Genomic DNA, 27,926 nt, shown 5'->3' on the forward strand with positions numbered 1-27,926 from the left:
CAAGAGCAATTCCAAAATGCTTCTGACAGAAGTTTGCTAGTGATAGAATCTTGAGGAGGAAAGGAAACTGGGAAAGGAGAAACAGTAGGTGGAGAAAGCAATTGGACAACAATTTCTTCTGACAGAACCTGAAGTGCCACTGTTAGTGATAAAGGGACAGCAACAATGAAGAAACTTGAACAGTTAAAACTCCAACCATACTCAAACTGCATGGCTAGTCACCAGTATTGTTGGCAAATGAAGGTGCATCACAAACATAAGGCAAAATCCATGAAAACCAAATTAGGTCTATGATACTCTTCCTGGTTTGGATTGTTTGTTTTTAAATATACAAAGCTACATGAGGGCTATCTGTGGTAGCTGTCCCTAATTTAGCAGTGTAAGACTAGAGGGAAGGCAGCTAGTCATCACCACCCACTGCGAACTCTTGGGCTACTCTTATCAATGAACAGTGGGATTGACTGCACATTATAATACCCCCATGGCTGAAAGGACGAGCATGTTTGGTGTGGCAGGCATTCGAATCTGCAACCCTCAGTTTTGAAATAGAAATTCAAAAAGAACCACTTAATGTGGAAAATAAATTTGAACATGAGGCATTAAACAAAGAGATCATATGAGTTCAAATGCTGCTAAACGAAAAGTGATAATTTTATAGAGCAATTTAGAGGGAGTCGCATGCATCACATGAGCATGCCATGTTCCAACTGGTGAGGAAAACGTAGAATATTGCATAACAGATAAATGCATCTGAATAAATTGGTCATTTTGCAAAGAAAAAGTTTACTGTTAATTTACCAATTAACACCAAGTTTCCAAACATCTGGGCAGAGAACATGCAACTAAGGTTGTCTCAACAAACTTCCAATGTGGAAGTGGAAGAGGTGGGCATGCTGAAAAAGTGTATACCACACTTTAGCTGGCCAAACAGATACAACTAAGAACTCAACAGGGAGCAGAATGAACCCAGGACAAAAGTCAAATCAGGGGAAATGCTTATAGATGGTGACCTGTCTGATTCCAAGTGAAAGCATCTGCTTCTAATGCTTAAGGATAAGGTATTGAAGACCAAAACAAACTGCAGTGAAAATTCCAATGTGTTGAAAAGATATCAACCATTGGAGACAATAACTGAGTGCAAATCTGCTAAAAAACCTTGTTATGAAACATCCATTTCATCAGAAGAATCCAGTTGAGTCAAAACAAGTGATCTGCAATTAAATTCATCACTTCTGGAAACTGACATGCTGAAAGACTGATAACGATAGAAATGAACACAGTAGAGAAGATTAAAGATATGAAAACAAAGATCTTAAAAATGTTTGACTCCTTAATGAGAAATTTAAGATACAACTATGGAATTATTGGAATGTATCTTAATTTTTACCCTCAATAAAAACAGACCTTAAACCACTGGCTAATGTACTACAAGAAGTTTGTGAATGTTAATATGGAGAGTAGATTTTTCTGTCTAGTTATCCTAGAACCTCCTAAGCACAAAGATAACTCCCCATCCCTGAAGAGATGCATCTGTGAACACATCTCCAAAAGAAAGAAACGTGTGCAGTAGGAGGAGGAGACAGAAGTAAAAGCCTGATGGATTTTCTCATGGCTTGAAGCCTGTTAAGTGTTGGTTGAGTTAAATTAAATGAGTATTGAAAAAGATACCCAAGTGGATGAGATATAAAATCAATGACAAAAAAGATTTCTCCAATCTGATGAGGAAGTTCACTTTGTGGCTTCTGAAAGGAGAATCTAAGAGCTGTTCTAAATTGATGGAATGGAGCCAGAAGGAACCAGTCATCTATGTGACATGTACACAGGACCAAGGAATGCCAGTGAGAGAGAAGCTTAAACAGCTCTGCAGAATACACAAGGTGCTGTTGCATGATCAAAATGAGAAACCTACAGGAAGATCCTGCTAAGTAACATGAAGATAAGCATTGGTAACATTGAACTAGGTCATCCAGAGCCCTGTTGCAAAGTGCCATCATAGGTTCATAAAAGATTCCATTGCAACAAGAAGGATCTAAGAATTGGTTCAGTCAAGATTGACATCTAATCATCATCCTATCTCATTTCTTCTTGTGCACCACAGATGAGAATTAACTTCCAAATGAATGGGCTGGACTCTGCTGCCTTTTTCTCTAACAACTCCCTTGTGGCCTGGAAACAGAACTCCACTTGCCATGGATTTGTTGGAGGTGTAAAAGCAATAGGGTGAAAAAACAATGGAATTGATGCAAGTTGTATAACAAACTCTAAAGCCAGAAGATGGAGCACCTATGGATCTCTGGTGAAAGAACTACAGATGTCCAGGAAATGATGTAATCATACCTCCACTTCTCACCCACTCCCAGGATAGTCCCAGATGCTACTGTCATTAGTCCACCTCAGCCAAAGATCTTGAAGAATATGGATGAACCCTATCATGCAAGAGTGATCGAGAAACTAGTGGCTGAAACTGCCAAATTAGAGCCAGAAAGGTTGGAAGTCAATGATAGAGAAGGTAAACAGGGGTACAAATTTGGGATTCTTACATCTATGTAATTCAACAACTAACATGGAATACAGAAAATAAGCTTCCTGTAGCTCCCTTGGGAAAAGAATATGGTAAACCAACCATTTCTAACAATGTCCCTACCCAATAAATCCCAACAACAAACCAGCAATGTCAAAGAAAGAATGAAAGAAGACAATATAACTGAGATAGACATCAGCAAAATCCTCAACTCCTCAAATTACCAATGAGAATGTTGATAAACTCCAGACAAAAAAATTGATTTAAGATAAACATCTCTGGACAATCACGAAAATAATACAAATCTGAAAAACTATTCCAGTTAAAGTGACAAGTACAAAAGTAAATCCATCCATTAAGTATCTTAATATCCTCATGGTTCTAATAAGGCAAAGTATGCTGACCCTATAAATGTGAGAGAGAAGGCATAGCTGTCCTGTTGCATAATTGAGCAGCAGATCTTCCAGCACAAACAGCAATATTGGGAGGGAAAACCAAGTAATCACATGCCATCCTTTATGCTAACAAGGAAAGAATTTAGTCATACACAATAGGACAGATCCACAAAACTTAAACTATTAACCAACAGAAAAAAAAGGGCTAGATGTGGCTGCTCAAAATTAACTTCTGTTGAAGATGAACTAGCACAAGAAGGAGCTAGTAAAAGCAAGTCGATTCTTGCCAGTCACTCCTAGAAGATTTGCAAAAGCCACATCAGAACATCTTGAAGAGAGACCCTCTCAATCTGCAAATACATACATATATTCATCTCAATTGTTTACAACATGGGCATCAGCAACTGAGAGTGATCCCCTTCCCCTGACTGTTGACAAAAGCCAGATAGCAAAGGAGGAAGAGAATAAATCTGGTTGCCTTTGTAGTAAAAACATTACCTCAGGTATTCATACTCTTTGGTAAGTTTCTTTTTAAATGAAATGACAGTCATAAAAGAAAAATAACTTTAAAAACACTGACTACATTTAAATTCATAACGTAATTACTAAATAAACACAATCCTCTTGATAGAAACCCATGCCAAATGCTTAGTCAAGAAAATGTGATTACATTACTGGGATGATGCACTTGTATAGAGGGCCAAGATTGAGGGCTTATTGAAGTTAGAAAAATTTGCCTGAGGTATTTGAATGGGTTATAAAAGAGAACAAACATTCTGAATGCTTAGATTGACAGAGTGGAAATGCAAGAGATTGAGAAATTGCTATGGTGACAGCAGATGGTACTAATGTTTTGGAATTATTTCTCATTCTTTTAATAAGAATTTATTCATTAGTTTTATTGTGATTGACTACTCTTGCATACTGCAATACAACTTGAATAAAATAAATTCTGTTTATTAGTTTATTCCTTTTCATTACAATTTACATCTGTGGTTATGTAGTAAAGAAAGTCCATAATAAACATTCTAGGAGTAAAACTTTCTAATCTTTTTAGTGTGTTTATGCAGTCCTAAATTATCCATTTTTGTAATTGAAAGGCTTAGATGCTTCATATCACAAGAACTGCTACCAAATTTGCACTTGAAAAATCTGCTATCATGCATACTGCATATCACTTACAAAACAAAATCATTATCTACAATATTGTACATTGCATGTCATTTGTTGCAAAACAAAATGATTACTTAATCTTATACATTATTTATTATTTGTTGTGAAAGTGTTTACACCAGATGTACATTGAATTAATCACTACCAAAAAAATATTAATTTTACCTTCCCCGTATATTATGTCGGCCACTGTTACCATATGGTTTAAAGGAAGGCTGAGGTGGAAGGCCATTCACTGGATAAACCTAAAATAAACATTTAGGAGTTTATTTAAAAATCTTCCACAAAAATAAATGTATTTTTCATATTACTCTTTCAAAACAGTTAGAATGATGCTGAAGTTAAACAAGTGAAGGAACTAATGCAAATATTAAAATTCAAAGAACATGTCTATACAAAGTGTCTGCAACTAATTATAAATAAATTACAGAAAAAACTGAAATTTTCTCCTAGCCTCAATGTTATCCTGAAACTATACTTTTTCAAAAAAACTATAAATACAGCTTATATTTCTGAAAATATTTGTTCTTCTATAATCAAAGAAATAAAAAATACAGGCTTTAAATAGAACCAAAAGTGCATGAACCAAGTCTTTTTTCCTTCAAATTTACAAACTATTCATTCACTCATGTGAAAACTATAACTATCACAAATTAGTTTCTTGATTTTAATTTATTAATTAAGATATAAAAATTTGATAAAATGTGAAACTATATACTAACTAAAATAGTTATTTTATGTTGTGAGAACTGCATTTAAAATAAACGTTTCCTCCTCAGTTAATCATACCCGAGTGGCTACCCACAAGAACCATTCAACCACAGTTTGATGTACTATCACATGCAAAGTTATAAAGTGAGTTACCTACATTGAGCTGGCAGAAGGTTTTAGAAAACATGAAACACTGTATACATAACACCACTAGCAAATTTGTTTAAGTTACTATCAAAATGAAACAGTTCACTTGAACTTAAAAGTTCCAGAGCAAGAACCAGAAAATATAAATTAATGTTTCACATATAAAAGTAGAGCAGTCTTTCAATACTACCACCAGACTAATGTAATAAATTTCAAAACTTGAAGACAATTTGTGTATATAGCTCTTTATCAAGCATCCAAGGATGTCTTTGCATAATTATACATTAATACAAGCACTATGTACATGTTTAGTCAATTTGACTAACACTAACCACCATCTAACCATGACATTACACACACTAACTTTGGAACTGAATGACAAATTGCATTATCAGGAAATACAGTAACCTTTTAGCAAACAGTACAAGACTATTGTATGCAAAAAATACAGATGTGTTATAAATGTCTTATACAAAAGGTGCATCCCTGAAATGAAGTCAGTTTGACACAGTCAGATTGTAAAGTAATATTCATGTGAAAAATAAAACTGCTTTTGTCCTCTGTATAGTTTGCAAGTTGTATTTGCAGTAACTTCTAGTCTCTTATAAATTCTCTCAGTATCTATATAGTACATCTGGTATTTTCCCTATTCTAACATGAACTGTTGGTAAATCAGAAATGTAGTGTACACGAGAATTCTATAATTCTAACAAATTCATAATATGCTGAATGGTACTTCACACAAAGATTGAGTGTGCATGCTTTGACCCTCCATATGTCACGTGTATCTGCATGAAATTTTACAAGATTTTAATAAACATTACAAGTTTCATTTGCACAAGAAATCATATTGTTTAAGTACAGAAATACCTTGCACAGTGCAGTTAATGCCTTTGAAAAAACTACTGCATTGATTCAATCAATACTGAATGTAGAACAGTTTCAATACGAAAAATGATACATGTATATCATAAGGAATTTCTTCATAGTAGAAATAATAAACCTTATTAGTTAGAAAAACAAATAGTTATGAGGTAAAATAAAAATTGATAAACTTTATTTAGAAACATTAAATCAATGGAAATTTTATTTTGAAAAAATGAAAACTAAAAATTTAGATAGATTAAAGAAATCTATCTAATCAAAGTTGCACCATTTTTTTCTTTCTTTAATTCATGGAGTTCTCAGTAACATCAAATGGCATTTTCTAATGCTCATCAGGCATTAATGCTGTGCTCTGTGTCTGGATCATAATTCATAATTAAATCTGAAGCAGTTTCCACTGCCCTAAACATTAAGTTCCTGTACAGGAAATTTTTCCCCCTGCTCTTCAGTAGCACCTTTGTTACACTCTGGACTTTCTTCTTTCTCATATGCCTGATCTTGGTCTAAATTACGGAGACCATCATTGTTGAGCTTGAGAATATGCATGAATCCACTCAAACATTAGCCACTTCATTCAATTTTGACGTCTTCAGAAATATTCCTAATTTCAGACTCAAAGCTGCAAGAATTGCTTGCACAATAAGGCAAGACATTCTTCCATACTATTCTCATGTTACTCTCTAACTTCGAGCCATGCTTAGTTGATGTTTGATAGCATTTCTGATGTTGCAATTCTTCCATAATTCAGTCAAAGATAGTGCAGCTTGTCCAGTTGAGCTTTTATTGGTTGAGAAAAAATTTGCCTTAAATAATAAGCTTTAAACAACACAATGACACCTTAATCCATTGGTTGTGATAGAGATGTTGTATTGGGTCAAAGAAAATGTATTTCAACATTTTTATTAGTCACAAAGTCCCTTTGGATGGCCCAGTGCATTACTAATAACAAAGTTTTAAAGTCCAAGTTGTATCTTTTGCAGCAATGTTCAACTGCAGGACAAAAATAAATTTTAACCATTCTTCAAAGTTTTCATGACCCATACCTTTTTATATGATCTTCAAACAACTAGGAGTCTTCTTTGCACAGCTGCTAAGTGCTTGGGGGGTTTCTGCATGGGTTTTAATTTAAAATTGCCAGATGCACTTTTGCCTAACAAAAATGTCAAATGATCTTTTGATGCCTTGTAACCTAGCTGAGTTTTTTTCATTTTCTGATGGAAAAGTTCTAGAAGGCTTTTTTTTTCCCCAAAATAAACCCATTTTATCAACATCAACAATTTGGTTATCTTTGTACCCACCTTTTTCAATAATATCTATAAATTCATTAGGATATTTTCAGCAGCATCATTGTCTGCACTTGAACTTTCACCTACAATGCAAACATTATGAATCCTTGAGCATTTTTTAAAAAGAACCAACCATAGCTTGCCAAAAATGTTTCATTAGTTGCCCCTTCCCTATCGTTTTCTTTCATTATGTTTTCTTTAAGGGCATTAAAAAACTCAGCTTTTGTATGAATTTCTATTTGACTTAAAGGAATTTGTTTCTGATTGCAATCTTCTATCCATATTGATAACAGACATTCCATATTCACCATCAGAGAACTCCTTTTCTTTATGACTGTTTGAGACAAAAAGAATTTGTAGCCATTCAATACTTTGTATTGATTCTTTTCTTTTACAATTCTTCTTACAGATGATTCCTTTATTCCTTTGTCTTGTGCGAGTTGGTCAAAGGAAGCACCTTCATGGTATTTGATGATTTAAAGTTTGTTCTAATGTCAGCCATTTTTTCTGTGACTTTTACGTTTTTGTCACTCATAATAAAGGGATATCTGTAAAAAGATTGCAAAAACAATACATCTGTGTTTGAGATGAAAAAGCTGAACTTAGACTGCCATTGAAAGGACATGATGCTCAGATTTATACTGCACAGTATGTGCATTGTATAGACTTACACAAAGATCTAGAATAAGCAAGTGATGCAAATTCGTAATAATCATTCTAGAAAATTTCAGCCATAATAAAAAGGACTCAAGGACTTGTACGTATATAAATATAGCTGCATTACAGTAAATCGTTCAGTACTAATTGAATCATCAGTAGCAAATTATAAACCACGCTATAATGAATCCAGTACTGATTGAAGCTGCACTGTGCAAGGCATTGCTGTATTTTTTATAAACATTTTTTGTAAATTTAACAAGTCTTCACTCAGTCCATATTCAAGGTAAGTTTCATGTTAATAATAAAAATACTTGTTTTCAATTTAAAGTTTTCAAATTTACTTAACAATAAACTGGCCTTGTAGAAACTTGTTTCCTATGATAGTATGTCATGATGTTTGGTAAAAATCATTTATTTAAAAAATGCTATAAAAGTGTGTTATTTCAGTAATATAAAGCATTCAGTTTTTGGATGTAATTATGTAGTGCTACATATTTTGAAATTAGTCACATTGCACTTATATGACTGAACTAGAACTGTTTTTTTCCATCCACTTAATGTAAGGGAATAATTATTTATGAAATGATAATTGGGTTACTGGGTTTTGTAGTTCTGTACATACTTAAAAACAAATCATGCTATCATATCACATAAAACTCAAATTCTATTTTTATAATTTAAAATTATACAAACTAAAAAATTATTTGATCTACTTAAACTATTTAACATTTACTGACATATGTACATAGTGTTAAATGGAAGTAAAATAAGCAGAAAAAAAAGTAACCAACTGAATTAAATGTCACTGAATCTGTTGAAATGTTAGCAAACAAGTAATTAAATACAAGTCTGAAATATATCAGTAACAAATTATTTCAAGTTTCAAAGCTCTACTATCTCCAATATAGAAACACACGAGATAGTATATTTATTAGTACATTAAGCCAAAAATACAGAATTAAAGTTTAAAATATCCAAGTTTAAGTGTAAATCAGTTTCTTTATAGAAAATTTAATATTACATTAATTTCATTGCAGTCAGTTTAAAAAATTACTAGTTAGGTTTTTAATACAGTTATTATTAAAAACTTCATTAGTAAAACTGACAGCAAAGTCAGTTATTTAAAAACAGTCACTAATGAGATTTACAATACAATCAGAATCTCAAAGTCATATCACTAATCAAGTTCAATGGTTGAAGTTAATGGCAAATTAAAAGTTCTGCCCATTTCTGTCTAGTTCTAATGTTCAGATATTCAGCAGAAATCTGTATAATACAAGTCCCTCCTCTCTCTTACAGTCATAATAGTTAATTACTTTATAATGCCAATAAATTCTCATCTCAAATGTTATCCAATTTAATTAATACCATCTGTGACAATTGTTACCATAATGGAAAACTGATAATCTCTCAAAGAAATCCTATTCAAACTGAGTGATAATAAAAGTGGTTATTCAACCTGCTGAAATATTCATGTACCTTTTTACATGTAATATTTGAATATGAGTGATCAGTGATCTATACGGATTAACTCTCACCATAAACTCCATCTACTTCATAACCATTTTGTTTTCAATAGTTTCCATACTATAACTTATAAGACAGTAAATGTATCTTCACAAAATCTGACTTTCAATAGATATTAGAATTCTTTTGTACATAAAGATTTATAATGAAATATTTCTATTAAAGATTTGTCCATAAATATATTTTTTTTTTACTAATCTTAATCTAAAACAATCTTCTTGAAGATTAAAATATTTTTCTTAGTCTAAAAAAAAAAATCAACTTTGAATTGAATAATCTCAAACCTCTTAGGTAAATATTTTTCAATACAAAAGTATCTTAACCATTCTGATACATTTTTGCTTCCAGTGGGTTTCTCATCATCATGAATTTTCAGTACAACTATATTGCATCTGTTAATAATGTATAACCTAACTATATACATTTAGTTAGTTCCATAACAGACTACTCAGAAGTATACTTCATGTAAAATTATTATTATTTATTGTTTAATCTTAATCTTATCAAACCCAAAAAGTTCTTACTTTTACATTCTGGCAAATTTTTTCACTAATAGATAAAGAGACAAAAAAACAAGAAATACAGCACTTACCTGGGGTCTCTTTTTGTGCCTTCAACTCAGTGACACTTAATCCCACTGTTATAATTGTACTACATTTTTTAACTTAAATAATGCACCAAATTACACAATAATCCATAACTATTACAATTTTCCTGGCTTTAACTACATGACAAGAGTCATTAAAAATTCAACTAAACTTGTAAATGTTTCCTGTGGATATAAAGTCTGAATTGAAATTAGAATGAATTTTGTGTGCAGTAAATAACATAATACATCATTTGATAGATTAAACCTTTGCTTGGTTCTAAATATAGTATTAAACATCAAAAAAACTATTGGCAACTTTTAAAACAGGATGTGAGAAGTAAGAGTAGCAAGAAGTTTTATGGCACTGTGACCAAAGAAGATCAATGGCTTTAAAAATTACACTTTGAGGGATGCCAAGATTATAAAAAGTAATTTAAACTTCATACTTCATGGATGGGTGGTAAATAAATTAGAGAAGAATGGAAACCGAGAGAGAAAAGGCAAGTTCTCATACTACAGGAAATTCAATTTTGTTTTATATTGTCACATAAAAGTAAGAACTTGTAAATTAGGAAAATATGGATTATTAGCTATGTTTTTATACCAAATGTATCTATACTATAAAAACTAGTTTAATTAATTTTGCAAAAAACAAACAAAAACCAAAACTTCATGATATGTAGAAATATGCCTACAGCAAGCTCTAAGTGCAATCAAACGTAAAATTGGAATACTTTCACCACTGATATGCTTGGTAAATCCAGAAAAATAAGTAAATAACATATTCCAAAAATATAAATAAATAAATGGATGTACAAAAACCCTAGACTAAAAAGGAGACATGCAAGTACACCTTAGACTAATAAAATGAAACTTAATCAGGGGTTTAGGGGCTGCTAAATACACCCTTACCTCCACTCATCCACTATTTTCCTAAAATTATTATTGATCATATTGTTACTGAAAATACAGTTCCATCTTTGCAACCTTTTGGTTGACATTTCATGTACTGGTAATAACAGTGTTAAATAAGCCAGTTTAAGTTACTTATTTGTGTGGTAAAATTAATTATGCCAGTTGGTTACACAGTTCATTACTTCACTACATGGCAATGGTAAAACCAAATCATTAAAACTAACAGCACAATTTTGAAATGTAATTCTGACAGAACTTAGTTTGAAACTACTCACATAATGCACAATTTTACACTTCCTTTAAACTAACATGTTAGGGTTCATTAAAATATACATGTATTATAGGCTTACTATAGTGATTTTTTTTGTTAAAATTAAAGGTATTTCAAAGTATTATACAAAATGAATCATTGTTATAAAGAATTCTTTTACATTAAACCAATGTATACAACTGTATATATACTTACCATATTAAATATATTGCCTACATGTACATGTTACACAGATCTTTAATTTTTATACAAGTTCAAAACTAAGCTACATCTCAGAAAAAGTACAATTTTAGAAATCTAATACATACTTATCTATATTCACACACACCATATATTTTTAAAACAACTTTCTAATATATCTAAATACCATGGTAGTATTATCTCTTAGAATAAGCTTCAGTTTATTTTTTCATGCAACTTAAGAAAAGATGAAGCTTTTTACACTCCAATTCTAAAACTAGATTTGAGCAATGGACAAATATAGTATCTGCAAACTACAGTGTATTATATAAAACCATTTACCTTTAATGAAATGTTGGAAAGTATCAGCCTTTAATTTCATTTGGTTACAGACTCGCACTATAAAATCAGACCCTCTTGCCACATCCCATTTTCTCAAATTGCCAATAGTTCTCTAACATTTATTACTAATTAAATTTTGATCTATCAAGTGACATTACATCATTTTCTGTACAGAGAAAAGTATTTTGCTTCCAGTTCAAACTTTATTGCAAAAGAAAACTCATCAAAAAGTTTAGCTGAATTTAACATCTCTTATTGCATAGTTAGAAAACTAAAGGTAGTTACTGAACATTGTCTGGTTTTGATATGTCCTAAGGTGCACTACTTAGGTTATTTTATATATGTCCTAAGGTGCACTACTTAGGTTATTTTATATATGTCCTAAGGTGCACTACTTAGGTTATTTTATGAAGTAGTTTTCTTAGCATTAAAAGACAGGGTTAGTTTTAATTTACAGGCAAGTAATATATTTTGTTTTCATTTGCATTCTTCATTTATTATCAAAAATAATTATGATATAAAAATTTGAAATTATTTAAGTTATATATCATTAAATTAGGTAAGATGATGAAAACAAGAATAATTAAAATATTCACAATATATGCTCAGGACCTGCATAGAGGTAAGTCTGTGCCTTACATAATTTGAGTGTAACATGAAATACACCTTTGTCAAGTAAATTACAATTTGTGTGGCATAATTATTAGTTAGACATGGTCCAAATTGCAATAAAACAATTTAAGTGGATATAAATATATGCTGTTACAGGTTTTAAGCCATTTAAGATAGACAAATGTAGTTTCATGTTACAATTTGAAGTCATTCTGCAAATAATAAAAAACAGTAATTTATATTTTTGGTGGTTATGAAGTTGATTAAATTAACTGAATGTGTATAGTTAGTGAATGTGTATAGTTAGGGTAAAAAAAGAAAGTTTTAATGAAAAAACATTCAAAATTTAATAACGAGGTTTTAGAGATTTATGTAAAAGAAATTTGAGATTTTTCAAAGAAAATATTTTTTATTTCAACAAAACTTTGCACTCACAGTAATCAACACTAACTTCATATATTTGTGAAGAAATTTAGTGAAAATACTTCCTTAAAACTTCTTATTTTTCATTTACGAAAGACAATACTAACAAAAATTTATAGTATGGAAGCTACAAAGATCAATTCATGGTCATGAACTCTGTTAATTCAACTAAGCCCATAATGATAATGTTAAGCATAAAGCTACATTATTAAGGCTACACAGAACTACAAAGTTCTGTACTCTGCATCAACTTTCTTGAGTTATGGTGGTTTGGTAAAAGCAAAGAACTCATGATTCAAGAATTTAGGATTTGATTTCCTATTGTCATAAAAGTTGCTTAGCCTATCTTTGTGGCAGACATCAAAGCTATCTACCATTATTCATATTTTCTTCACTGCTGACAAGAGGGAAAGTGACAGATGGTATCACTTGCCATGAACCCTTTTTATATTATTATTTGTATGTACTATGATTTGAAGAATTTTGTACTAATCAGTTAATGTGGCCTTAGATTAATGAATTAACAAATATTACTAAATATCCAGCTCTATTTGCCTAAAGTAAAAAACTTTAAAATCTTGAAGTGTAATAATTTTAGATGCTATACATTTAGCTAGATCCTTCTGGTAAAAGGTAAAATGAATAATTAAAAAGGTTTGATAGAATTATCTTTCTTCAACAATTATAGGTGTTCTCACACAAACCAGTGTCAACCAATGTCAATTCAATCTTGATAATTAAAACACTATTCAAGACTTGCCATAAAGCTGATCATTTCTCAATATTGAAAATATTTTGTACAATATCAGATAAAACTTTAAAGTTTCTAATATCTTGAATTTCAAAAATTGTGTATAATTTTTGGTCAGTTAATTTAACAGCAGTAAAGTAACACTTGTACTTAAACATAAGATTATTTATTGTAGCTTGGACTTTCAATCAGTTTATGCTGATGACATTGTTTTCATGTTGATCATTCTATTGTTCACTTCACCTTTAGCAATGAAATTTATTCAAGGTCATAGTAAAAGAAAAAAATGTACTTTACAAAATAAGAACAAAATGTAGATTCAAGAATTAAGATCTAAACATTATAAACCCTATATTACAGTGTAAAAAATACTAATGTTTGTTCAAATAATATTATAACCATATACACAGCCCAGTTTACTATGGCTTTTAATCTCTACTGAATAACAATCTTATAAAACTGCCTAATTACTCATGACATTTATATTTAAATTTTTTGTACGATAAAGTAAGTTTCATAAGTTTTAAAACAAGCAATCTTTCACTTTTGTATGTGCATGAAGAACCAAGTTTGAAATACAAACATGCTAAAACTTACAGTTCCTAAGTCCAAACATGCAGAATTAGCTGGTGTCCAGGCTTGAAACACAGTAGGTGGATAAAATGGTGGGAAAACCTGGAAGCAATTCATTGCATATAATTAAGTCACTTGAGACTTCAAATAAAGATGATTTATGCTTACAGGTTTTCATATATATATATTTCCTAAAACTTTCAGAAAAGTAATGAAATATTACAAACTTTGGGCAAATGTTTGTACAATCATGCAAAATTGAGTAGCAAGAACACTACTAGTAAAAATTAAAGGTTAATAAGATTTAAATAAATGTTTAAATATTTCTGGGTTGCAAATCTTTTCTAATTTAGCATGCTTGTTGTAAAGGATTACAATAATCCCACTTAAAGCTTGTAAGTTTAGGTACCAATGTAGCAGGCTTTTGTAAGAAATGACCTAATTCTACTAAGTAAAAGACTAGTTTTAACTGATTAGAAAAAAATGTCTACTGTTGAGATAATGCAAAGTTTATGGATTTATTTGCTATTATGGAAGCAGATACCAAGCCACAGATGAATTCACCAGAAGACTAAGCTAGGGTAGCAGAGGGTCTATGGTTGCAGTATGACAAATCTATAGAAGTAAGCCCTTAGAAACTGCACCAGTTACACTACAGGCCTTATGAATGAGCTTTAGGGAAGAAAAGTGGTACTAGATGAGCTTGCTAAATAACCAGACAAAAATTATTAAACGTGATTAGAACTTGCTAGAGACTAAACCTGTTCAAAACTGTCTAGAGCTTAGAGCTGCCTTCATCCAGGAGTAAAATGTGCTGCTCCATTATGGGAAACAGATGGAGAGAAGTCGAACAGAGGATCAACCAGATAAACTCATTTTGTTAAGTTTCTTTCATCTTATGTTTTTACTTTGATATTTATACAGCCAAATATTGATATTTTATTTGTACATGAATTTTTAGACTTCCTTGATACTGTATAGTTGTGATATTTGTAACAAGTTTCATCAGTATTTAATGTTTTTCGAATGTTGAAAAATAACCTCATTCCTTAATTTTTGTGTGTTGTGTATTTATTATTTGTTTCACAAATGCTTGGATTTTAGTACTATAGCATTTGTTTTACTTATTTTGCTGTAACAATTTTCATTAACATAAATCAGTTTCCAGTAGATTTTAGTATGTGTATTTAGTGTGTATATTTATTGAAGATGTTCTTATCTTTTGAATAATCTACAAGATCTCTACAGTAAGTATTGTTCCAATTTAGGACTTAATGTCTTTTGGTTTTTGTACTTGAATAATTTCAAAGATACTCAACTTAAAGCTCTATCAGGAAAAAACACACTTACAATTAAACCACTTAATTGTACTTAGTTTTGCTTTTTTTTTTAAATCAGTGTATTTTTAGCTATGTTTATAACTTCATTTCAAGATTTATGTAGATACTTTAAAATCATTATTTGTGGTTTTCACATGTAAGGAAATGCTAATGTACCATATATTCTAATGTACTGTATATTTTCTGTATGCTAACTTCTCTCATGATACAAGAGAATTCATCATTCACTGCAGCTCAAGTTCTGGAAATAATTCAACAAGATTCTGACTCAGAGTGACTGTTCTGAGTATGAAATATCAAAAGAAGACTCAGAAGAATGGTGAAGAAAGCACACCAAGCACAAAGCAAATTAGAAGCAACCAAAGTTAAATCTCTGAGGGGGTGTGATTCCACTAACAGAGAAAAGTCGGCAAAATCACAACAAAGAGCAACCATGGTTTGAGGAAGGGCACGAGGAAGTAGTTCAGGTATTCCACCCTAGGTACAGTCCCCATCTGCACCTGAGCCATTGACCAGTTCAGAATAGGATGTCCAGTGGCAGTAGGAAACTGAAAGAAAGATGTTTGAACAGAACTTGCTACCCAACTGTATGTCCCAAACAAACTCTGAAAATTTCACTCTTGTATCTTCATTTGCAGTGAAGTTGTAAACTTGTGCAATGCACCCCGATTCAGTACTAATAGGCAAAAATAATGTGGCAATCAGCATTAGTTAAAAATAATTTGGCAGCAACAGAATTAATGTAAACTGGATAACCATTTCCAGTTTTTTGTACAGGTCTTGGTTACAAAAACCTTGCTATAGTTAGGGCAGTTTTCATATTCATCTTGTAAACACCAATAAAAATTATTCAAATACAAAAATAAAAAACAAAGTGAAACATGCAAAATAAACAAATAATATATTTAAATGGTGATAGGTTCTCAGTAGAAATAACTAACTGGGGTGGGTAGGAAAACTTTTAAACAATTGTCTTATTTACAAGCGAAACTCTTTCGCAGCTGTGCAGAAGTGAAAATATCTTTCATAATTATGTTAAATAAGCATAAGACTGACAAAATATTAAATCATTTTGACTCAAAATTGTTTAAACACTTCAAATAATATATTAACTTGTCTTAATATATTTTGAAAGTATCTGAATAGCTAAAAGAAATTGTCTTTAGGTACACAATTTGGTAATAAATTACTTTACTCATCCTGAACTGTTGTACATCAAAATCATGCAAAATAGCAATAAAGCTGTAATACAATTACTTTTCGCAGTGGGGGAAACAAGTAGCCAGAACTTTAACCCTGAGTGAAGTAAAACCAAGAGTCCAACACCTTTCTCAAAGTCCATGAACTAAAATCAGTTAAATTAACTTAAACTCTTCCTGTCACTAAGGATGGGTACTTGTATTTGTAGATTATGAGGAATGACCTGTGACAAAGGTCCATGTATAATGAAATACTGTACTACAACTTTCACCTGTTATATTACTGCTCCTGGTCTTTATACAACCAACCTAAAAGCTGGATTCATAACTGCAAATAAATATTTGTTTATTCTGTTTGTCACTTCTTCCCTGGTTTTCATTAATGGTTCTGCCTATTGTGTCCAATTTATTGAATATTGTGGATATTACAACTTCCTGTTGGACCTTAATTTACCTGTATACTTCCCCTTTTTTTCCTCATTCATGTGATTCATGCTCACTTCAATTTATGTTAAACATTGAGAGATCTGTAACTTGAGAAATTTTTTACACTGAACAGGGACAATCCAGGTTGTTGTATCAGGTAAAAATCCAACTAGACATCTAACAGAACTTTTAATGAATTTATATTATTTTTGCAACTTGTTTTGTTTTATAACTGCACAATAATATGAATTAGAAAACCTACAAAATCATTATAAGTAGCTCAGGTACATCATAATCAAATAACTTCATAGCTTATCGTTATTTCTACTAATGTAATTGACAAAAAAATAAAAAGATTAAAAACAGACATTTCAAACTTTGTAATCAATAAAGTTATAATTATGTTTAGAAAACAATTACAAAGTCTACACCTAAATTCATATTTTAGCATTCAAACTCGTACCTAACACTTGCATTTTCACTTATTTTAGACAATACAAATAACATCTTTCTCACAGGTATGACTTTCAAACAATGAAAAATTGATTTTGTAATGAGGACATGTTAGCAAGTTTCCTAAGGAGTGATAACTTTGACAATAATAAATCTCAAATCAACTACATGTACAGATTGTTAGTGTCTGAAAATGGTTAAGACATTAAAATTTTTCATGGCAAAGTTTAACTGATGTTCCTTTTGTTATAGTTTAGAAATGATCAGTTATTGACTGAAGCTGTAACAATATGTTAAATAACCATAAGACTGACAAAATTATTAAATAATTGACTCAAAATTGTTTAAACACTTAGAATAGTATATTAACTTCTCTTAATATATTGTAAAAATATATGAATAGCTAAAAGAAATTGGCTTTAGGTACACTAATTTGGTAATAAGTTACTTTACCCATCCTCACAAATGTATGGTTTAATAATTATATTCTTCATCTGAGAGAAAGGAATATTGATGCACGTGCAAATATCTAAATTTAAGTTCCACAAGTTCACCAGAAATACTCAATCATGACCTGATCAAAGAACACCAACTTATTTGATGTTAACACTGTCTGTTCAAATGAACTGACCAGCACTTGCAAGACTAATCTTAATATACATGCCCACCCAGAACAGCTAGGTGTGAAGAAAAATGATTAACACTGACCTTCCACCAAAAACGAATTACTAAGATCATACTTATTATAAGATACAGTTGAAAATCTGGTTCAATATTATTTTCTTTACACATTAAATTAGTATAACATTCTGTTAGAAGGATCAAAAATTAAATCAAAATACATAAGAATATTTGGTACATAAATTTCATTTATTATGAAGTACACATCTATAACAAAGGATTTAAAGATATATAAACAGATTACATGTACAAATGTTTAACTAACTTGATTATCATAGGATAGACTTCCTGGATTTGTATAAGCATATCGCTGTAGATGTGATTCCTGGTGTGGTTGAACTTGTGCAGTTACTAATTGTTCATTCATATTGCCATCAACACACTGGTCATATCCATTTTGAGAGCGAATAATGAAAGGAGCACTTGTTACTGGCTTTGCTTTGATTCGTGCCTATTTAAACAAAATATTTGTGAAGACTTAAGAAGTTATTAATACAGAATGAAAAAAGAATATAAAGTGCATAGTTATGTTTCTAAATAATTTGGTTCATTTTACCCAATCAGCTAAGTTGTTTTCTTTAAAATGTTAATAAAAATACAAATAAAATTGATGAAAGTTCAGTAAATTTGATTATTTTAGGTAACTTAAATTAATTTCAAAGTAATACAAAACATTTTTTTAACTTATTAATTTCAAATGTTTATAAATCTAATTTAAAATATGATAGATATAAAAAATAAAGCTGCACATTAGTCAGTAAAAACAATCCAAAACTAGAAATGAATAAGTATGTGACTGAGTACACATTACTGTTTAGTGAAAAAAAAGATTTAAATTATATTTCTAACCAATTTAAATTCAGAAAGCATTTAGCACCTAAATGGTTGAGTGGCTGTGTAGCAGCTAAGAATGATCTGTTTAAGTGCATAACAAATTGTTATACACTTGCCATTGTGTACTTGTAAAACTGAATAACAAAGTAATCTTGCCACAAAGTTATTTGTTATTAAGAATCATTTAACCCTTTCTGCCTAAGGGGTGTCACTGATTTATTTATAATTTTTTTCTTACAATGTAAATGCTTAACCAATTCCATTAAACTTGGAATACATTTAATAAACAAGATATTTTAAACATTTTTTCTATGTTATGAAATATATAACACAGTAAGAAATACTTTCATTTTAAAATTGAAATTTCATACACGCACACATGCACACAGACACATATGCACACACAAGTTTCAAACTGATTAAAAATAATTTTCACACTTTATATTGTTACCATTTCCAGCTATAAATCAAAAACAGAAACTGACAGAGGACTTGATCTTCCATAATGCCATCAGATCAAAACTTTTCCCAACAATATTATTATTGGTTGAAACACTATTTTCAGTAAATAAGTTCCCTTATTTATATGCATTGTTAGAATACTAAAAATTTAAAAATAATGTTCACCAAGTCATTAAAATATTGTCATTGCCTACTATGTTCTCATATACCAACTTCCTTTAATTGATTACTTATCATACAAGAAAATTTTTGTAGCTTTGAAACAGTACAATTTAATATAAAGCAATCTTAGAAAAAATCATATAGAGAAACCATAATTTGTTTTCCTGAACTGTGGTTTGTTTACAAGTCTCCTAGACTTTAAATTACATTATTCTGTGATTTTCTGCAAGAGCTAAATATTTTTGCTTTACAAGATTGCAAGTTACTTCTCACCCTACTTTTTAATCTGCTTTATCATGTGCATGAAAGTATCTAAACTTTCACCATTATACATACCAAATGTTGTGAAGTCTCAAGAGTAGGAAAGAGGATGTACTAATCAAAACCAAACAGTAAGAAGGGAATCCATGGAATGAACCAAATATTCTTATTGGATAGTTTTGTAAAAAATATGAACCAATATTTTGGTCAAAGTTCTTAGAAAGTTAGTACTGTTTCCTGAACTGTGGTTTGTTTACAAGTCTCCTAGACTTTAAATTACATTATTCTGTGATTTTCTGCAAGAGCTAAATATTTTTGCTTTACAAGATTGCAAGTTACTTCTCACCCTACTTTTTAATCTGCTTTATCATGTGCATGAAAGTATCTAAACTTTCACCATTATACATACCAAATGTTGTGAAGTCTCAAGAGTAGGAAAGAGGATGTACTAATCAAAACCAAACAGTAAGAAGGGAATCCATGGAATGAACCAAATATTCTTATTGGATAGTTTTGTAAAAAATATGAACCAATATTTTGGTCAAAGTTCTTAGAAAGTTAGTACTGTTTACAGGCAACATTCCAAGGAGCTATGTGGAAATGTAAGTTAACATTTTTAAAATGGTTTTCTATTCACATCTTTATAAATCACACTAAGTAAATGCTTCAAAATGACAACATACCAATTTTCAAAAATGAATGAAATTTGTTAAAATAAATGTTAGAATTATCATTTCTATCTACATTTTTAAAATTTAATGTAGAAGGATATACTTATGTTAAACATTCACCAAGCTAGATATGATTAACAAAATTTATTTCAGCAAAATATTGGGTTGAGGAATAATTGGTGAGCGTTTTTTCAAAGTAACAAAATATATTCATAAATGAAACGCTTTCGCAAAATATTTCATGTCATTTGGTAGATAATTTTTTGCTCTAATAGATGGTGTGTTTGATTTTCATGTGTCTAATTTTTGCTTTCATTTTCAGCTCATTAAATGGAATGTCAAGTGGACAAAATCGAGCATTTTCGACACCATCTGCCTTTCGCATTTAATATCTTGCAATTTCGTTTAAAACAATGCATACTATATACCTAGGTATTACATGAAATAAAGTATCATAATAAATGTTTTGGGTGTAATGTGTTCATGCACTGAAGTATTGTATAGTCTTGCATGTAATGCTTGAATGAAATTATTTAAAAATGCTCACAAATTATTCCTCAACCTAATATATCTCCAGTTGAAATAGTAAAGTTTTTTACATCAATATTTTGTGCGCTTCTACTGTATTGGTATAAGTAAGTTTGTGAAGGTCTTGAATGGTCTTTATTGCCAATACTGATTTGTCATGAGCTCATGCTTTTAATGCCACCAAGTGGGTTTTAGAGATCAAGTCTTAAATGTGCAACAGCATGCAAACCCTGTTAGCTAAAAATGTACATCCAAACTCTTAATAACATGCAGCATACTATTCAAATAAACGTGTTTTAAATATCTATAATATCTATACTTAAGAAACTATAAGACAAAAATTAAAAATACAAGATTGTACAATTATTGTCATTTAAGTGAATAAACAAGAACAATAATGAAAATGCACCTTGGAAAATCATTGGTTATTTATATGCAACTAGTTTCATTAACATGAATAACCTCAAATTTAAACTGATTAGGAATTACATTGGCCAACAGTCAAATTTTGGAAAAAGTGAATTCGTATTTATATCAGCTTTTCCATCACAGATGTTCCTATGTTTGTTGGGCATACCTTCAATTATTCAAGAGATCTCATCTCAGGTGGATGTTTTTCATTCCCAAGTTACTTTAATTCCAAGCTCTATTGTTAAGGTAAATTGAAGCATTAATATATAAAAGGTTCAAACACAAATCCAATTTCTAGCCAAATAAACTTCTCTGCTTCATATTTAAGTTTTTTTACTTTAATCACAACTTTTAGGCCTATGCAACCTATGTACTTTTGAGAAGAAACTATTAGATTGAGAGCCATGGGTGAAAAATTAAGACTTTACAGCTACTGAATTCAATAAGTATTAAAATAAAAAATAAAAATTATGTATTAAAGTTCTCATATCTAAGAATTAAAAACTTTACTATAAATTCTAGCAGTCTAGATCTGAACTAGCTTATTTTACAAATTCATCCTTTTCTTTCAATCAGCCCTGTATATCTGCACTTATTAAAAGTTAGTTTTCCTTCCAAGCTTCTATTTCTTAAAACTAACCATCTTTATCAAGAGTAACCCTACAGAGATCTACGAATTTCTTTTTGTGACAACAAACAGCTTTCCATAATTTCAAAGATGAAACAAGTCAACAGCTATGCAGTCTGAAACTAGATAATTCTAGGTGTTGAAAGCAAGTCTCTATAAAAGGAGATAAAACTTACATATGCTTCTATAAATTTGTCATAAGCATTTGTTACTGAATAAACTAGGATTTTTTTCCCCCCATGGCTTAATGCTCACATTGACAGAATAGGCCTATAACAGTTTTTGTTTAAATACATACAAGCAACAGCCTGTTTGAGTTTTATGTTAATTCTCAATAAAGTAAAAGCTCAATATTTAAACTTGCAGAACTTCATGAAATCTTGTGACTTTAATACCATTGTTACCTTAGTGGTAAATCATTATATTAGTTTAAATCATAATTACATTAATAAAAGAAATGTATTACATACTGTATCTGCATAATATGGATGCAATGAAGCAAAATACATTATAAAACTTACTACCATTAAAACAAAATATACATCAAATAAATACTTTAAAAAGCTTATATTACTTTTATCATGATTGCATTTATTTATTTTTTTTTACTAATATTCCACTTGTAAGAATAAATTTAACCACGACCACAAACAAAGCTTTCTAACAGACTTCTTAATTTGATTTTTGCCATGCAATATTTGCTTTTATACAAACCATGCAATGTAACACTTGCCAAGTTAATGCAGTTAATACATGCCTTCACACACATACCATGATTGGTTTTCCATGGAAAGTACGTACTTCTTCACGCAAATAGCGGTATGCCTTCTGAGCATCTTCATTTGATTCAAATGTTATGTACCAGCTATCATTGTGGGCAAATTCACAAGACAAAAATTTGGGACAATTCTCTCCTGCAAACAGAGCTTGAATTTCCTTCATGATAAAAAATAACTAACAATTAAAAAGAAAGAATAGGAAAACAAACAGCACAAAAAATCTTTCAAATTTTTAGATGATCATGATAGACAAAAATTAAAATGTAGCAAATTACAAATAATGAGTTAATTGTTTAAAAGATTTATTCAATATATTTGTTTTAATACTTCCTGTACCTGCAAATTAGGTAAATTCATGTTGCTCAGAATAAAATAAATGACCTGCCTCAGAAATTGGAATTTTAGATTTCCTTTTTGAAACAATATCAGCCAAAAACAATGACAATTTAACCTATCTTCAGCTTCACTAGACCATTGGCTGTTCCAAATAGATCAAAATTGATAAGTACTTCAACTTTCTTTGAAAAGGTTACTGCTTATGTATGTTGGGGTAAAGATGTTGGTTTGATGTATCTGAACTTTCATAAAGCATTTGACAGAGTGACACATAAAAGGCTTGTAAAGAAACTTCTCTACAGATGTGGTAAATAAGTTAAGAAACTGGATAGAAGAGTGGCTAGGTGGAAGAAAGCAGAGGGTTTTAACAAATGAAGTTTATTCAGAATGGACTTATTCTACAAGTTGGATAACCTCAAGATGTCTTTGGACCTTTGCTCTTTTTCATTTAAATCAATGTTGTGATAAAATGTTCAATAAATTACTAATATTTGTAGTTGATATTAATGTCTGGCATTACTAGCTATGAAAAAGATGCTGCTGATTTACAAAAGAATTAGATCACTTAGAGAGTGGGGGCAAATAAATGTTTCAATAAAAATAAATGCAAGACAATGTATGTGGGATATTATAATTTTGATAGGAATAACTTTAATGGTGTCACAAAAGAAAGGGATATTGGTGTAATATTTGATCAGTCTCTGAAACCATCCAATCAGAATGCCGTTGCTAGTGGTAGAGCAAATAGGATTTTAGGTTGGATCTTGAAACAATCATTGAATAAAAGTTTAAAAAGATTAATTTTATTGTATAGGTCACTTGTTAAGCCATTTGGCTTTAAGGTTTTTATTTGTTTACTTATTTTTTAAAAATTAGTTATTAATAGTTTTAGTTTAGAGAAAAGGATAGCTGAAATGGAAAAATGGGTTCCATATTGTAGCAAAACATGTTAAAAAGCTATAATTCTAGTTCAAAATGAAACTTGTGTCAACTGTAAAAATCTTACATTTTCAAAATATTTAACACTCTCATCACTGTTGTGTGATGGTTTATCAATTTCTACTGAATTGAATTGGGAACATGAGGAATAGCAACTAAAAAGTACATTTGAAAATACTATTAATGCAGCAAACAGAATAAAATGACTGGTTGAATTAAAATAAGAATATTTTGAATATCAATGGTAAGTTGCACAAGATGAAAATTGATGGTACAAATGTTATAAATGATATTTTGGCCCTAACTGAAGATAGCAATGCAATGATGGGAGTGATGATGACAAAGTGAACACATCATGAGGAATATGATAGATATTTTTGAAACAGATGTTTACTATATTAAAAATCATGTTAAAGTAAATCCCTTTAATTCTATTGGTAGAGTAAGCAATTAACTTCAACCTTTCACTACTGAAGAAAATATCTTCCATTATCCTATTAATGATGCAGACTAATTTAACATAGGAAAAATTACAAAATGTAGTAGAGCAACCAATGAATTATCCAGTATCAAAATACAGAAACACACTTGAAATATAATAAAATGTTCCACTGCATTCTATCTATTGAAAGGTGTTTTTAGTTCCATTGTGTGCTTCACTACAAAATCACAAAGGTTTGTGTAAAATTGATATCAAAACCCAAAAGACTCCTTGATGTTTTATCTTGATACGATATCTTTCATACATATTCCAAACGAAGATGTTTTCAGCTGCAGTGCTAGTTATCTAATATATAGCTAACATTTGTTGATATATCGATCTTAGTGTCCACATATTCATCAAGACTTAACATTTTGCTCTTAAAAGTGAAATCCTTATAATTTATAATTAAGCAAACTAATTATATTCATTCACAACATTCACTATCATTACTGCAAATGAATTCCAAGACTGGCTTTTAATAATGGTACCACTCATACAAACTTTTACCAAATTTTTCCACATAACATGATATAATTTGGCTTTATTGCAAAATAATAAGACTGATTTTGGGGGAAATATGGCTATTATCTTTGGACTATGAATACACAGAATGAATTTTATATAAGATACAATTTTCACTTAATGAATGCAAACAAATCAACCAGTAAACAAACCATGTTCAACTTGATGCTGATCCAAAAATTTAAACTACTTACAACTTACATATTTGTGACATTCATTTGGTTGTATAAATACAACCAAGGCTGACATTCATCACATGTGTTGCCACCAGAAGGGATAGTTTTGTGATAAATATTTCCATATTTTGGTTCAGGTTTTTAAGTACTACAATAAAATATTATTCTGAGTTATTCGACTTGTATTTAAGCAAATGAAGTTGGATGACAAACCAACTTTACAGAACAAACAGTAACTACACTGCTGTTAATAAGCCTTTCCTTTAAATTCAGCAAATAAGCATTTCCAACACTTTGCATGTATCAGATATACACGACACCTAGGGTTGCCACCTGAACAGCTCTAAATTAGAAATAATTCTGTTGGTGTTTGATATTTTTTGGTGTATTTTTAAGTTGGAAATTAATGTTAAAATAAACAAGGATGCAAAATAAGGAACAACTCACATTCTTTCCTTAACTGAAATGGAACACTGCATTTCTCTGTTGAATATGGAACGGTTCTGTAAAATATGTAACAGGTGGCAAATTTGTGAAGTTGGAAACTAATGTTAAAATGAACAATGAAGCAAAATAAGGAATAACTCATTCTTTCGTTAACCGAAATGGAACACTATTTTACTCTGAATAAGGAACAATTCCTTAAAATATGCAACAGGTGGCAACCCTAACACTGAATAAAACAAAATGTGAGCTAGTGTTATCTTTTAATCATCTTGTTGTAATGTGTTTTATTGTTGGTTCTATTCTTTTGGATTATTTGGTAAACATAAGGTTAAACCCAGTTCATGTAACAATAAACAAGTTTACTGTCTTAATGTTGCTTTTAACTTTACACAGTTATAAGCTTAAAATCACAAAACATTTACTTTAACAGAATTTCTTTGCTAACTGATCAGTTAAATTAACAGAAACACTGAATATATATTGTCACTAATATCTCTGAATTCTGATTCACTACTTAAATGAATACTTCACACTGGATCAAACTATTCATTTTTATATGCATACACCTATCTAGATAATGCCAATCAAATTTATCAGTTCTTAAACTCATGCACCCTCTACTTAAATTAAAATATTGAAAACACAGCTTTCAACACTGCCTCTTTCCCAGAGTGTAAAGTTCTTTAACAATCCAATTCAAAAATAAAATACTAGGTTAATTTGTCTCTTAATAAAATGTTTGTTTTATTTTTCAAGGTTATGATACACATGGAATTGCCTCTTGTCCCTTTTTAAATACTGTCACATAACTGAGGAAGTTCTTCCCTAGGTTGGTGGTTGAATGCATCCACTGGCAGCTTTATCCTTCTCAATCCTCTGGAAGTGATTCTGACATGAAAACTGTGCTCTTCAACAGGTGACTGAACTTCTGAGTGAAGTTCCTTTCGCACACCAAATCTTAAAACAAGTTTGTATCAACCATGTTTCCTTTTTAGATATTTCTGCTTCCTGGTTAACAGCAGCATATACTTTTAGTTTTGGCCATTTGATGAAAGAGCCTGTCACAACCATTATTTACTTATTTCCACAGTTAATCTGTGACAGAGGTCCAAAAACATCAGCAGCAGTACTCCAAAGTAGTACTCCAACACAATGCTGCTGTAGCTGCCCATGGATTTTTCTGCTCACAGTACATTTCATGTTTTACATCAATTCTCCTAAATAGCATTCAACTCAAAAGTTTTAGTTGTTCTAGTGTCTTTTTAACACCTAAATGTTCAGCTGTTGGAAGACTTTGGAGATGGTAAGAGTGCTTCAGAATACAGAGCTTGTGGAAGTACCACCTGTAATCACTATTTCTGTCTTCTGGTATTTTCTTCATTTCCAAAATAACATGCCCTAGTATATAAGCATAATTATTTCCATTGTACCCAATACATCTTTGTCTTAGTTGTACAGAACAGTTGTTTACCATGGAGGTATTTCTGCATTATTTTTTGTCCACCAAATAATTGGCTTCAAACTTGTATCATTTGTCTTAGAATTTCTCACTTGAATGTTTAGTATAAAAAAATAATGCATCAAGAGCTACACCTATAGTAAAACCAAAACTAATACATAAGACATGCATGTCTACTCTCTCTCTCTCTCTCTCTCTCACACACACACACACACACACACACACAAAGCATGCATTCAATATATAAATTTATAAACATTAAAACAAACACTAACAACCATATTATCTGCTACTCTTCTGTACAACACATACAATTTTATTTGGTAATTTTTCCTTAGAAAAATATTACACTTTTATTCCTAATAAATAATGTGTAATTTTAGAGGAAGGAATGGCTCCTTGGGTAAAAGGGGGATATAATTTTCACTAGAATGTGGTTGTGCCACAAACACTAACTACGTATTCCTTTCTTAAGTTTGACAAAATTCTTTAGAAATCAGTTCTACAAAATGGTTACATGTAACCTAGCTGACCTCAATGTATAGAGAAGATAAAATGGAAGAGTAAGTTCTCAAGGAGTGTACATTTGTCCACAGTAATGAAACTAAAGACTAAATTTAACTCAAAACTAAGTATAGAATTTAAAATAAAAGTGAATGTTTTATACAAGTTAATGAATTAACATGGATTAAAGTACAAAAACAACAATGAAATATATGTACTAAAAACAAAACTGACAAAAATAATGCATAGCTCGATTGTTAAAG

General features: G+C 30.5%; 1 protein-coding gene across 13 annotated transcripts in view; it reads right to left on the reverse strand.

Moving 5' to 3' along the window:
• Positions 1-27,926, reverse strand: part of LOC143247458 (uncharacterized) — a 136,110-nt gene that overhangs the window by 60,345 nt on the left and 47,839 nt on the right. For 9 of the 13 annotated variants that reach the window (XM_076495603.1, XM_076495597.1, XM_076495599.1 and 6 more), the window contains 4 exons: positions 22,789-22,953; positions 18,326-18,511; positions 13,986-14,063; positions 4,255-4,334 (listed from right to left, as the gene is read on the reverse strand). In XM_076495603.1, the coding sequence (XP_076351718.1) occupies positions 4,255-4,334; positions 13,986-14,063; positions 18,326-18,511; positions 22,789-22,953 (509 nt within the window). The remainder of the gene's footprint in view (positions 1-4,254; positions 4,335-13,985; positions 14,064-18,325; positions 18,512-22,788; positions 22,954-27,926) is intronic. The other 4 variants (XM_076495608.1, XM_076495606.1, XM_076495610.1 and 1 more) reach the window with 2 other exon arrangements.

Source organism: Tachypleus tridentatus, chromosome 3 (assembly GCF_004210375.1).
Source record: "Tachypleus tridentatus isolate NWPU-2018 chromosome 3, ASM421037v1, whole genome shotgun sequence".
Lineage (NCBI taxonomy): Eukaryota > Metazoa > Arthropoda > Merostomata > Xiphosura > Limulidae > Tachypleus > Tachypleus tridentatus.